Consider the following 15,069-nt stretch of genomic DNA (forward strand, 5'->3'; position numbering starts at 1 on the left):
TCACAAATTTATTCATCCTTAAATATATCAATCATTTACCATTATGGCAAGAAATATGTACACTGTGTCCCATGGTAAACTGCAGTGTTCCAAAATGACAGAAGTGTGTAATTCCATTGTGGTGGAGAGAACAAATCACAATTTCCTCACATCTTAGTGTGGAAGACAAACTTGGTCTACAGTAATATGTCAACACCACATGCTATGTTAGAAGTATAAAAAAAAAACCACCCTACACATAAGTTGTTAATTTTAAATACAGTTATGCCACTTATAGCTGCTTCACCAAAAAAAGTAAAGAAATTAATGAGAGAAAAAATGAGGCCATTACTCTTTTTTTTTCACAGATCCCATTGGCAGGTTAATATGGCTCAACACATTTATTGTAGATGCTTATTTTAAATATATATTGTTTAAAATCATGTAGTAATTATCAGAGAAGCTTAAATCCATCTACCATATATCCACTAGTAACAACATCAAAATGTTTAAGAACTGCTTTTGATTAGTAATCAACACAGAAAGGTGACATGATACAAATTAGGAAGCTTTTCCCATTTTAAAAACTTCAGGCTGCTGAGTTGTAAACTTTCAGCTGCTAAGAAGGACACTGATTGAGATCTCATGCACTATACAGCACTGCAGAAAACAGTTAGCCCTGTTGGTAATAGAACAATTAACACATGGAAAAGAAATAACCCATCCCTGTATTTTCCTGTTAAAAATGGAAGGGGAGAAACCTAAATGCTTGCAAGGATGTATTTTCACAGCAACACAAAGGAGGCAAAACTAGTCCATGTGACAAGGTTTGTGTTCTGAAGTGACACTGGGAGTGTTCCCCATGCGGTGTCTGGGAACCAACCAAGCAGGTGATGCTGCCAGGGTGGTTGTCCTTGATCCTGTTGGCTGTGAGAGGATTTACAAAAACCAGGACTGGTTGAGGGGGGGAAACAAATCCGTGAACAAGTGTTAAGAGCCTTACTAGAAAACCGGTGTATCCCAAACACATTTCCAGACAAGCAGCAGCAGTGTAAAGTACATAAACTCTTCATACTAAGCTTTTAAGGCCTAATATTTCTCAAGTCTATTAACCACACAACTGGTCAATAGCTTAACCAGAACTTTCTGTTTTTTTAAAGCCTCTTTTAAAAATGTACAGTACACACCAACAGCGATAAAGAAATCGTTCTCTGTTCTTGCTTTTGAACCCTCAAAAACTGCCCCTCAATTGTCACTTAGTTCCTTACATTATTTAATTTTGCTTAATTCAATTTAAATTTTCAAATAACAAAATAAGAAAGCAAAGGTAAAAAGTCAAAAGAAAAAAAGCAGCTGCTGGCTCACCATAATATTGGTGGTTAATTCTGCAGTGCTCAAGCCAGCAAATGTTAAGTTTTTTCCAGTTTACATGGACTAATAAACTAAGAAGGCTTCAGCTGGTACAAAACCAAGATGTTATCTTTTCCACATTTATCAGTGATTTTTGCCCATCTACATGCTCTAATAAAAAGCTCTTATTCAGCAACAGAGCTGCCAGCAGAAATCCTAACCATTCCTACCAGAACCAAACCAAAATCCTGGGACTTAGGGGGGTGAAAAGGAGGAATCAAAAACCAGTTCTTAAAAAAAGAGGGTAAAATGTACTTTTTTTTCCTTTTTTCTTTTTTCTTTTTTTAATAAACAGGATGAACTTTTAAGTTGTCTGTCAAAACTTGGCATAAATGGAGAAAGTGACAAATGTATTCTGTATCTACTGCTGTCCAACTATTTTTTTTGGTCTTTTTTTGCCTTATTTTCTCTATTTGCATGGAACATCACCTTCATTGAAATGCTAACAGTGTACAGATGGAATATACAGCAACGTGGCGCATCACAAATGTGTTACATGAAGAACCTTCACAACTTCATGCACTCAGAAACATGCATGAAGAGAATGGGATGGCCAAGATGGTAATCAACTGGGTGCGTTGGGTACAGAAAATGCGAGTGCGGCACCGCTGATATTTTTTTAGCTAGGAGGAAGGAAAAAAACAACAACAAATTGCCATTACTGAAGTCATATAACCACCAGATAACAATACATGCTCAAGTGTTAGCCAAAACTTAAATTTTCAAGATATGTTAACACACTATTGTGAAGGAAACCAAGGGGGGGGGAACACAAATGCTCAGGCAAAGCATTCTTTTATTTATTTTAAACCACTTTACAGACATTTTCCATCTTTACAACATGCCAGAGAGGGCTGTTAAAATAAAAAAGGAAACTGAGGCAGGAAGCCAAAGTGCCTTAACTGATGTCTTAACTGATTTCTTAAAGGAGACAGGGCAGAATTCAGATGTGAATCTCTGAACTGAACTACTGCTTCCTTGGCAAGTACTTTACGGACATTGCCATGGCCTGAGATTCCCATATAAAAAGTGAACTTGGTAACAAGGAAGAACCAGGTGTCATTTCCATGCAAGACATGCTAGAACTGCACGCAAGGAGAAAATGAAAGAAAAGGAAGATGTAAGCAAGTAGTTAACTAACTCAGCTGATGGGTTGTATTACCGTAGCATCTAGGGGCCGGAGCGGTGATGGGGATCCCTCTGTGCTAGGCACTGTACAAACAGAACAAATGCTTCACTTCAGTCTTCCTGCTGTTTGGTATTTAACTTATGAAAGCATGAGAAGGTTTAGGGTGGGGAAGATGAGGGAATACAAGCTTGGGAGCCTCAGGTCTGAACTGAGGTTTGAGAGTCAGTTTTAGGTCTGGCTTCCCGCTTCACACGGGGCCGCTCTCTGTGTACGTGCAGACGTGGTCCTGCAGGGACACATCTACACAAGTTCCTAAGAACAGGGAGTGCAGAGAAAAACTTCCTGCCATCAGTCTCATTGCTCAGAGAGAAACAATGGATAAGACAAACCCCAAAGTTTGTCTGGTCCGACTTACAGCAGAAGGTACAAATGCAATTAATTAATAGACTAAATATACCTTTGTGCTCATATTCTTTTCAAGATAAATTATCTGCCATAAGGAAACATTTCCATTTCCCTATAGCTACCAAAGAACTGAGTTCTGTCCTTAGTGTTATGGACACTCCTTACTGCAGTTCTGAAAACAAGCTACTCTGCTTGCAGCAACTGTTTTGACATAACAAACGAAGCTGCACGCTCAGCAAAGGTTTCTATATACTCATTGGCTGGAAATTACAGATGAGGATCAATACGCAGCTGTTTTAGATGATATGCTGATGTGATGTAGATGAAAAGAAGTGCAAAAATCATGCCAGAACACAGCAGGTCTGGCATTCTTAACAGCAAAAATAAAGACATAGGGAAGTTAAATAAAGCCCTGACCACAATTGTGCGAAGTAGTTCAGAAGAACCCAAGCTAAAAGACAAACCTCAAACAAACAAAAAAAAAAAGGCAGGAAGGAGCTATTAAGGTAGCCAGGAAAACAGAAATCCTATCCAAAAAAACCCAACCAAATTAGCATTGTTTGTTTACCTAATAAAAATGGAAGGTGGGAAATGACCTAATCAGCCTTCACAGAAAACAGCTCATGTCTGCGTAGGTATCCCCAGTATAGAACAATGATGAAATAAGAATAATCCAGGATACATAGAATATAACTAAAACTTAGGCTGGGAAGTCAGGTTTCTAACCATCAGACCAATGATCTTTTAGAACAGTGATATGAGCAAGTCCAAAAAAATCCCCTCTGAATTCCAGATGAGGGCTAAGTAAGGGATTAATGTGATACTGTTGCCAGTGCTGCACAGGAGCAGCATCTAGGAGCACTGATCTAGGGCTCTGCTGCAATGTGGGAGCATCTCTCCTTAAAAAACCTCTTCCCAAAAAAGAAAGCAAGAAGAAAAACCAAACTCAAAAGATTGACACGAGTTGTACTGGAGAATTGTTTGTTCTGCTATAAACTCTTCCTGTCCAGGGTGCACTGGGACAGGTGACCCTGCTTCCCTGGTGCTTTCTGGCTCTGCACACACCCAGGTCAGATCCCTGGGCAACACACTCCTGGATGAAAACATGGTAATACCTGCGTGGCCCGGCATTGCAAGAAACTGTCACTGCTCTTTCAGTATTGTCTGTGTGAGCTCTGGCAGTGTGGCTGGAAAGTGAAAACCAGAGGACAAACTTGTTTCTGCTCCCACGGGTTTCACAGTTTTAAATAAAATATAGTTATCGCTAAGTAATCAGATTACTTTTTCCTAAATAAAAAATAAAAAAATCACCCCCAGTGAAGTTTAACACTTCATTCTATCATGTTCCTGACCTTATCAAGTGTTATTTCATGTGGGAGAATAGTGTTGCAAGAAATAAAACATGGGACATGATGAAGTTTGAAGGATGAAATCTAAGCTCTTACCATCCACACCAGGAAATTCAGCCCCTATCCTCATTATTACATCTCACAAAAACCATAATGACATCTGAGCAAGTCAAGGCTGCCTGACAGGACACAGCCTAACTCAAGCAAGGAGTGGGTGAGGTTGGGCTCTGAGGGGTACAGCAGCATTGGTGAAGGCTGCAAGCAGGAGGCAAGCAAAGGGCTTGAGCAGAAGCGCTTGAAGAAGCTGTGACTTGCTGTACACTTGGCACTGATGGAGATCTGGCTCAATGAATTCTGGTTTGTGCATGTTGAATCACAGCATGACTCCGAGGGGATAAGAGGGTGAGCAGAGATGCCCGGATGAACAAGAGGATAATAATGAGGGGAGAGATCTGGGACTTACTCACAGAGATGTCCTAACTATCAGTGACTATTTGGCAGTTAAGCAAAGAGAGTGTGGGAAAAGAGATAAGAGCATGACAGCTACTTGTAAGGCTTCACTTACAAAGTAAATACATAAACTGGCTCAAAATCAACTTGCGGTGATCGTAACTGGGCTTGATTAGAGGTGGCTGGAAATCATAACAAATATTACTCAAACCTCAGTTTTTTCAGAACAGAGTTACTTCTTTTCTGGAAACCTGGTCAGTTCTGAAAGCTCCATGAATCCTATTGCTTTTTATTTTTTCAGGTTTTCCTGAAATTCTATTTCAGGTTTTCCAATCCTATTATGTGCAACTTATAGCAAGTCTTATCTACATTAAAACATTTTTTGCTGCTCTTTAGGCAGGGACTGAGCTGGGTCAGGGGGCATCACAGCTGAAGACAACCACCAAAAAAGCCTCATTTTAGAAATATTTGCACCGATACCATATGCACATTGCTGAGCACAACACACACTGCACCAACGACCACAAGGAATGACGCTATCGAAAGGGCGGCTTCATCGTTTTTAAGGCCAAAAAGCAGGTATTAGGACTAATCTGGTCTGACCAAGACAGTTTAAAGCTCACGGTGGGAATTGTTTCTTACTTGATGGGTACCGTGGGTGACCCTGAACGGTGAAAATGAACGTTCTGCCACTTCCCGTCCCGGCGGTGCCAGACGCGCGTCTCCTCGGACTGCATGGTCTTGGGCATCCCGCTGCCGTCCATGTACTGCGTCAGGCGGATGTAGGCGATGCAGGCAGCGTCCTCGCCCACCAGGTGCACGTGGGGGTTGAGGATGATGGTGTGGATCGGCTTATTGCTTTTGGATAAAGCTGGGGAACAAGCACAGGCAGAGAGGATAAATCACAGTTTCCTTGCACGGGCTGAGACAACTCCTCTCCACCCGTTTTACCAACAAAAACCCTCACGCTTAGCAGATGGAAAGTCATAGTTATTGTTTGCTGATAGCCATGACTGACAACGAGCTCAAGTACATTGTAGAAATGAGAACAGTCACAGCAGAAAGTATGTTTTCCCTTTTCCTATAAGGAAACCAATTAAATGTTCAGTAGTACATATTATCCTGTCCATGTGCTTACATGGATTAAATGCAGTGGGGGCCACCACATTGTTTCCCTATTGAGTTTTCCCAATACTTCAGTTCCACTGCTATGTGTAATGACATTTATACTTAATGTTCTCAGTTAAAATAATTCAGCTTTTAGCTCACTCTTGTGACATGTATTATTAAGTGCTGATATCTATGAAAACTAAAAAGAAGTGACAACGAAAGGAAACATTTTTAGGAAAATGCCATTTTGGAGGTGAACAAGAATTCTGGAATACAATAATCCCATTTTATGCTCATATATTTCTCAGAAATCAGTGGATAGGCTGATCTTTTAATTTACAGTATTTGATTTCCTTTTGAGTCAAGTCTATTCTAAAACAGTTACCTACAGGACATGATCCTCCAAAACCTTATTACATCTACTCTACGGGTAAGTTTTCTTTCTTCTAGGTGACATTATTATAAGATACATATCTATAGAGAGAGTGTGTGTGTGTATATATATATATATATATATATATATATACTTTCATATGTGAGACACAGCTGATCAGATCCTAAGAAGTACACTCAGACCATGACTTTCTCTTTTCCCAAATGGAAAAAAAAATAATGTATGAGAATGACATATCTATGGTTGGTTGTGTTGTTTTTTTCTTTTACACATCTTTACTTTCTCTTTCCACAAAACTTGCCCCTGCTGTGCGACGTGCCCTGTCTGTGAATTAGATCAGCAGAAACAGAAGGAAAAACACCCCTAGGAGAACTCTGAATGAAGAAAATGATACTGCCAAATCAAAATTCTCATTTTGGAGAAACACAATCACAAGGAACAGATGAAAGTTCAGAAAGATGAAAAAGGAAATGTTTACCGTTTTCGAAGTAAAACCGGTGAAAGTCCATCCCTTCTACTAGATTACCCAAAGCTTCAGGCTCAAAAGATGTGAGGCCTGGATCACAGATTTTCCTGTGGAGAAGAGGAAACTCTGTAATAAACACATGCAGTTATCTAACACAGCTTTGGAGAGATTTCATTTTAAAAGTTTCCTTTATTCCCACTGGACACATTACTGACCTGGGCCATCACATTGAAAAAGAACAGAACTTAAATGAGAAGTAAAAAAGTTCTGGTTTCATCTAAATTAGTAAATTTGGCAGCTTACTTCAAGTGGACTAGATTTCATATAAATCAGCTTTTGACAAAAAAGACAACTGCCAAAGAAGGCCCCACAAGTCAATGGTATTGCAGGTAGGAATTATTGCTTGTGACCCTGAAAACTGCTTCTGTGCAATCCAAAGGGTATTTTGTAGGTCTCACATAATTATTTAATCAAGATTTTTTAATTATCATTTTTAACTGACAAAATTGAGGTAAGAACTTGCAATAAATTTCCACTTGACATTTGTACAACAAAGGTTTTAATGTGATCACACCAAACTACTGTTTAGTGCTGACAAGTCTTTAAGCAGGACAAGCAGTGTCACTGTTGAATTGTCAGGCTTGTGCTGCAATGGGATAACATCCACCCAGAGAAACACAGAGGACCAAAAGAAATGCCCAGAAGGGCTTTCCTCTACTTTTAATGAATTTTGTTTGGAGGTAGAAAGAGAAGAGAAGCAGTGATGGAATTGTGCCTCTGCAGTCAGACCACTTTTCCCCAGCAAATTCTCACACAGGGCTCTGTAAAAGCTGGTGGAACCTAATTTCCATGTGGGCTTTCAGGCTCTGAAGAACAAATAAGATTCTAGCTAATATCAATCTCTATATACAATTAAAAAACTTTGTGAAAAGAGGCTTCTACAGTGTTTTGTGGTTTCTGAAGCATAAGGATGACTTTACTTTTGTACACCAAGATAGGCCACTGCATATTTTGCATCAGGATTATGATCCCGTCTCAACAAAGTAGTACCCTGGGGGCATCTGAGAAGGTACCTCAATAATGCACAGATGCAAACACACACACTCATATATAAATATGCATAATTACATACACACTGTCAAATACATCAGCTCTCCTCACTCCTGCCACAATGAGAAAACTTACGTGTAAGCTTCAAAGTCCCCGTTGTTGATAGCTTCGATCAGCTGCTCAGTCACCTTGATAATCTCCTGCTTACGAGCTAGGGAGAGATACAAAAAGCATTCTCAAAACAGAAGGCAGAGCAGCAGGTGGACTGACATGACTAAGGCTTCATTCCTCAGTTGGTGCAATGACCACCCATTTCTCTTCCTTGTCTATGACCAAAGGACGTGATGCCATAGTGCTGCTTTACTCTGTTTTGGCTTCAGTGTACTCCTGTACTCAAGAGGGAATTAAACACACAGCAAGATCAGTCCACTTTCCTACCACGCTTCTAATCTGCTTTCCCTCACTGAAGGATCTGATGTTTAAAAAGCAAAACAAAACCAAACCCAATTGGCAATTCTTAACTTCCAATTAAAGGAAATCAATTACTGTTTTATAAGCAATGCTCTAATGGTTCACATACACATGGGGCCTTTCTGTTTTAAGTGTCTAATGCTGGTTTTCAGGACTATTTGTAACACTTAGTGTTCACTTTTGCTTTCTGTGATTGTGTTTATCCTCTGCTTGCGAAGTGCTTCATGCATCTCTATTACAATAAAGCTCAATTAGACAGATAATTTGGCAATATTACACCTACTAATAAACACTAAATAGTAACAGAAGAATAATACGTTAGAGACAACAAGCAGAATATGTATTCCAAATGAAGTGTTTGCATACACCTCAAGGGCAAAAATATGTGAAACAGTTTCTCCTTTATCTATCAGTCAAGAAATAAGCCCACAGTTCAGTATTTGTTCATGTTGATAGGAGTCACACTAAAACAGTGATCAGTAAACAAATTCAGGCACAGTGGGATGGTTATTACTGGTATCAGTTACTCTAGGAAGGCAAAGCTTAAGAGGCTTTATCAAGATGGAAAATCTGACTTCACTTTGAAAATGCACTTCTGCTTTTGCAGAAGTTTTGAGGAACAGAGGTTTATGTCTTTGCACTGTAGGTTCATCATTCAGTAAAGTTCAACCTTTTACTTACTAACTCCAACCAGAACACTACTGCTCTCAAATTCAGATTTTTGTGAGTTTAACGCTAAATAGGTAAGGGAGACAGATTTTACTGGTATGTTTGCAAGATTTTAACTTACATTCAACTCCTTATTAAACCTCAGAAAATCAATTTGGAAGACCAAGCATAAAACAAAAAGAAATGCAAGCAAGCAGGCTGCAGCAGCTCCTCATGCAAGCAATAGCTGTATTTCTCCTGCACACTCCTACATATGGACTAGGCTATTAACACACACACACAAATATGCCTGGAATGTTAAAACTGAAGTATTAAGAGAGCTCACATTCTTCTTCAAAAAGAAAATGTTTGGGAGCGTGGGCAGGATGCAAGTCCCCACTGCAAGACCTGGCACCATGGTCTTAAAGAACATTCTCACTTCTTGTATGCTCCACCATCTCCTTTAGTAAGTGCAAGCCCAATATATTCAGATAAAAAGCAGCAGAAAGAAACCAGCAAGGAAAGAAGTGGTGGAGAAGAAAAGCAGATATCAAGGGCTAGCAAGGCTTTTTCTTTTTTTTTTGCTTTTTTTTTAGTTCTTGACTACTAGATAGCATGATGTGTAAGAATATTCCAAGTATGAATTGCCTTATTTTTCACAAAAGAATTTCAAATGAAGAGGTGTTTTGACTGCAGACGGGCAATGGCTCCATTGTCCTAAGTTTAAACAACACAGACCAAACTGTGGCTGCTGTGTGGCATTGTCAGCATAAGCCAAGTGGTGGAATGGCTGAGTAAGAAAGAATGGTGCAGTGTTAGAAGAGTCTGACAAAAAGAAATCAAGAACACGGAGGCTTCATGCAGTGAGGAAAGCACAAGTTTTTCATGCTGCAGCTCATATACCTAAAACTGAGGTAAATTATTTGATTAAATAACCTGATAACACATTCCAGTCAGAGACTAGAAATTGCAGGCTATTAAATCAGACAGTGGGAAATGAGGGAAAAACCTCTGATGAACTGCTACATAGTCAAAGCTGCCACGATATTTTCTTGAAAAACTAATAATGGAAAGGACTGCAGATCTTAAAGCAGAGAGCTACCATGAAATGGCAAACTTGGGTGGAACAGACTGCAGAGCTCTTCCATTCTTTGCTCAGAATATGGGTGAAGTAAATCCATTAAAGGCAAGGCCATGGATCTACTCTCTAAACACAATCTTTAGCCCTCCAGGGACAGAAATTTAAGGTAATAAGATATGAGCAGTTCAAAAAATATGACCCCCTGCCTTTGCAAGTGAGCACGTATATGACTAATACAATGGCAGCTCAAGAAAAAAAATTATGAAGAACAGCTATAAAAAGACCAAATAAGAAGAACAAACCAGAACATTTTCTAACACTGCCTAAAATTATTTCTGCAGCACTACTGCAGTACATATGTGAACTTTAAATGAGTTATTAACCTCTAGACGTGTTTCACTGCCTTTTTTCCCCACTCAGCTCCAGGGTGGAGATCATCTTTCATAATTAACACCATTAACACTAATATTTAAAGGACAAAAAATAAGAAAGAACACCATTTACTCCAGAAGCATATACTACTATAAAAGCCTTAAACATAAAAGCTAGTGAAATCAAGTGAAATTTCACAGCTAGTGAAATCAAGTATCACAGAACAAAAACACAACCAATGAAACAAAAAAACCCCAACAAACAAAAAAAAGAACAAAACAACAGCAAAACCTGTTTTTCTAGAAGGGGACCATGGGGCTTTTCTTCCCTTCCTGTAATCCTGAGCAACTTTTGTACACTTAGTCTACAAGAATCACACAGAAAAGATGGATATTTTGGTATTTTAACTGCAAAAAGAAGGTGTAGAATAAAGATGAGCTGTAGACTTGTGAAAATGAAGTCTTCCAAAATACACGTAACTTGGTAACTGATTGGTCACCACATCCCCCATGACTTTTTTTCAGAACTGCCACCAGTATTTTTGTTATGAAAATAATAATTTAAACTACCTTCTGCTTCATTCAGATATTGGACTATCTTTCTACTGTTATCAATACCCGAGATGATTGATTATGTCATTACTTTACTGGACTGGTTATTAATTATCTCCACTCATCCTACAGAAGTAGGAATACACTTTTTTACTGTTCTTTTCCGTAGTTCTTTGAACACAAAATAACCCTAGGAACAACCATCGTACTAGCCAAGTATAAAACCAGTATTTCTTGTCTTTCAGAAAACAGCTTATCAAGTAAGCACAGCACAGCCAGCCACTTGCAACAGGGGCTGGGAAATCCGCAGCAAAGACAAATCACCTTCACCTTTCAAATAATTGGAATTATTCAAAAGTCAGGGAACTGCATCCCTCTTGCTACTGTGTGGTTTGAAATGGGTAGTGAGGACATCCCTGCTAAGCAGAAAAGCACCTTTCCAGAAGCAGGAGGCAGCCTGTTCACAGATTAGCACACAAACTTGAAGACAATTAAAATTATTCTGCTTCTTACTTGCTCACATACTGTTTCTCCAGGAAAAAAAAACCAAACCAAAACCAAAACCAATAAACCAAAACAAACCCTTAAAACTTTTCAACTCTGTACTCTTGCTACTCATCAGACCAGATTAATCTCACAATATTTTGGATGTGTATAAGTACAGACAAGTGAGTTTGTTCTCTCAGCTCCTCTCCCTTAAAGCCAATGGAGAGAAATAAGCACTTTCAGGGCACGATTCATCATAGCCTAAAATAGATCTTTAAGTCGTGTGACTCATCTGACCTATTTGTGTTGACTAAAGGGAGTCTAGACAACCAGCTCAAATATAGATACCTACATTGTGGAGGATGTCTACATCTGGGGAGACAAATCCTACCCATTGTGCTACTGCTTTAAAACAGTGCAGTCCTTATGAAGGTGACATTGGTCTGCTCAAATGGACTGGCACAGTAGGGGGGAACCTGGCTTCATTTCTGATAGGAATTTCATGCAGGGATTAGATGGAAAGCACACAGCCACAAATGTTATTTCTAGCCTCTGAAAATAACCCAAGTTTGAGAAGAAAGAGGACGAGACTAGAAATGTTATCCTGTGTTGAGTAATGAGCTCCAGCTATGCGGATGGACCAGATGCCATTCAGCTTCACAGCCTGGGTTGCTGCCCCAGAAGCAGAGGAATACAGCAAATGTCACAAATTCCTGTTCAAAACCGTTGTCTTCACACTAAGATTTGCTAATTCTCTGCTGGAATTTTCTCACACAATTTATTCCACAAATATCCCAAGAAAATAATTTCTGTGAATAAAAGAAGGTGCCTCATGAATAAATGAATGATTGACTCTTAGATCGACATTAAAAATGCCTAGACTGTCAGTGACAAGGCATGCTGCAGGGGACTTCCATTGCAGAAGTTTATCAGAACTTAGTGTATTTAAGATCAGAGCTTCTCTCCCCCCAACACTTAACCTTAAACTTTGGTATGACCTAAGACATCTGAGTTGTCATCTTACACATAACATCTCTTTCCTAGCACCTGCTGATTCCAAAGATTCACTCAGATTCCTCACATTATGATATGGATGGACAGTCTGCAGGATTTTCTTATTATTTTTTTTTCTATTGACTATCTTTTGCCTTTCTGAAAACCTGTAAGCCTATTACTTGCCTAATGAAAAATAAATAAATAAATTCACTGGATATGTAGGCAAACATCTGAAAAGTTATCACAGCACTTTTCCACTCCCTACTGACAAAAAAACATCAGACAAAATGAATTCATCTCCAATGCAAACCTTTAACATCATGTGATGTTAAGCAACGTGTCATATGCCCTACATACTTTCTTTTTATTTATATGAAACTGTTTATTTCTCAAGATGCTCTCCCCTTGGAGCTACCATGCAATTCTACTAATATTTATACTGTGTGGCAAACATTGGCAAATGTGTATTCTTTAATGACAAATCACCTACAGTCTCAGAACAAAGCTAAGTCATGGTCACTGCCTTTACAAGATACTGCACTATGGCTTCTCAACATGTTACATTAATCACAGGACCTGGCGGCTGTCTCAAGAAATTATGTTTAAACTCTTGATAACTGAGACATTAACAAGGTTTGCTGCTGGGTAACTTTTTATTTAAACTGTGCTCCTACTTCATCACTCTTCCAATTCAGAGAAATCTTGTTGTTTACCAGTGTTTTAAAATGGAAAACCAATAATAACCCTCACTTCTACGTCTCTTCCCTTTGGAATAAGCTTTAAAAAGCAATGAGATGTGTTGAGATAATAACAACAGTGACAATAATAATAATATTTCCCAAACAGTATGTCTAAAAAAATGTGGCATCTGCCTACTTTACTCATAGGAAAACTGCATTACCTTTAAAAATCTGTTCCTCAATACTTCAAGCACCTAGGGCTAAATGGAGATATTTTCTTCTAAGGGATTTACTGTAACTAAATTATAATCCTTCCTTGCCTTGTATTTTCTCAACATGCCACATTCACATAATCTGTTTCCCATGTCTGTGACAGCAGATTATACCCTATCAAGTTTACTGGCTAAGAAATCAGTATTTTTCTTGTTTATAATTATAATGTATACTGATAATTATAATAATTGCTACTTAACAACAAACATAGGGTGATTTCAGCTTCCTGCTACAGAGAGCTAAAACTGTAGACCATTTTGGTTCCCACCTTCTTAGCACTGTGCTGTCATGAAAACAGCTGTCAGGTGCAGGTATCCATTCAGCTGATCTTTGGAGCCCTTCTCATCTCCCAGACACTTTTAACACCAAGAAACAGCACATGCCTCTGGCCACCACCCCACAATCCAAACTTTGTATTCTGACTTCACTGTATATTTATTTTTTTCTTCTAAATTCTCAAATTTGCTCTTTGAAAATATCGACTTGAATTCTTCTGTGATGTCATTTAAAAATCATAATCACTTAGCCTGTATCATTGTCTCCAGCAGGCCCAGTAACTCCCATGTAGTTTGCCTGAGAAGTCTCACCAGATTTTCACAGATTTTTTAATATTGCTCACTGCTGGTGAAAATTATTCATTACTACAGCTGTTGGTAGCAGTTATCTTTTTTCCAGGTGAACGTTATCTGCCAGATCTACACATCTCTAATAGCCTCTTCCTGGTGATATTGCAGAGACCTCTCTGACCTGTATCAGTATTCAGAGACAGACTGTTGGAGCTGTCCCAGCAAAACTCCACTGCAAAACCATGGTAGCACAAACACATCTCCATTAGCCACACCAGCAGATTTTACCCAATGGCCTATCGTGTTCCTAACATCTTCTTTTTACTTGTACTTGAATTAATCCTGTTCTTGGTAGACAACAGCTACTTTTTGCTTTCTGAATGTTCTCAGGCCATGGGACTGTTGATTCTTATTAAATGTACAGCTGCAGAAAAAAACCCCAAAACAGAGTATCATGGCCATTTCTAAAATCATATTACACCAGAATGGCTCATTTATAAAACTAAGTTGAGGACAGGTAAGATTATGCGCACTTTACTTTGGTCACTAAACTTGATTATTTAAAGAAATTAAATATTCCCATTTTTGGGATGAAGTTTTTTTGAAGCCTCAGGATACAACCATTCAGGCAAGTCTGGTGCATATTCAGATACTGGGTTATCTTCTGCTGTTTTGCCTACCAGTGTTTTGGCAAATACTAAATTTCTAATCTGTAAATCTAATGTAAGTAATACTGAGCTGGTGGGCTCACTACCAGATGTAGTAGCACCAACATGGCTCCACCAAGTAGCTTTAGCAGAATAGTTTCCCCTAATCCTTTTCCTACCTCATAGCAGACCTCTTTCTATTATTATTATTATTTGATCATTGTTGCATTCCTGAAACTGGACTCTACCTGCCCTGGATTTTTGAGAAGTTTATTATGTGGAACAAAGAGGCAAAGTGTGCTTGTTTCTGAAGTCACAGAATGAACAGAATAAATAGCAGATTGTTCAATTTATTAAAATGTCACTGTATACAAATACTAAGTCATTTCTGCACCGCACTCTTTCAGGGAAAGTAAACCACTCCCCTTTTTCAATGGTGGTGGTATTACCTGAGGTGCCTCTGTTCCTAAATTTGATATCAAAATTAGTAATGAACATCTATGTTTAAACATTAACAGTGGTCTTAGCACTACTAAGTACCCAGTGAAGCAGGATA

At 38.8% G+C, this 15,069-nt stretch overlaps 1 protein-coding gene across 1 annotated transcript in view; it reads right to left on the reverse strand.

The window, feature by feature from the left end:
- Positions 1–367: 367 nt before the first annotated feature.
- CAMK2D (calcium/calmodulin-dependent protein kinase II delta) overlaps positions 368–15,069 on the reverse strand; it is a 144,890-nt gene continuing 130,188 nt past the window's right edge. The window contains exons 14-18 of the mRNA XM_010002853.1: positions 7,878–7,953; positions 6,705–6,799; positions 5,365–5,593; positions 2,552–2,601; positions 368–2,012 (exon numbers count right to left, since the gene is read on the reverse strand). Of these exons, the coding sequence (XP_010001155.1) occupies positions 2,595–2,601; positions 5,365–5,593; positions 6,705–6,799; positions 7,878–7,953 (407 nt within the window). The 3' untranslated portion in view covers positions 368–2,012; positions 2,552–2,594. The remainder of the gene's footprint in view (positions 2,013–2,551; positions 2,602–5,364; positions 5,594–6,704; positions 6,800–7,877; positions 7,954–15,069) is intronic.

Source organism: Chaetura pelagica, unplaced genomic scaffold (genome assembly GCF_000747805.2).
Source record: "Chaetura pelagica isolate M959 unplaced genomic scaffold, ChaPel_1.0 scaffold1098, whole genome shotgun sequence".
Taxonomy (NCBI): domain Eukaryota; kingdom Metazoa; phylum Chordata; class Aves; order Apodiformes; family Apodidae; genus Chaetura; species Chaetura pelagica.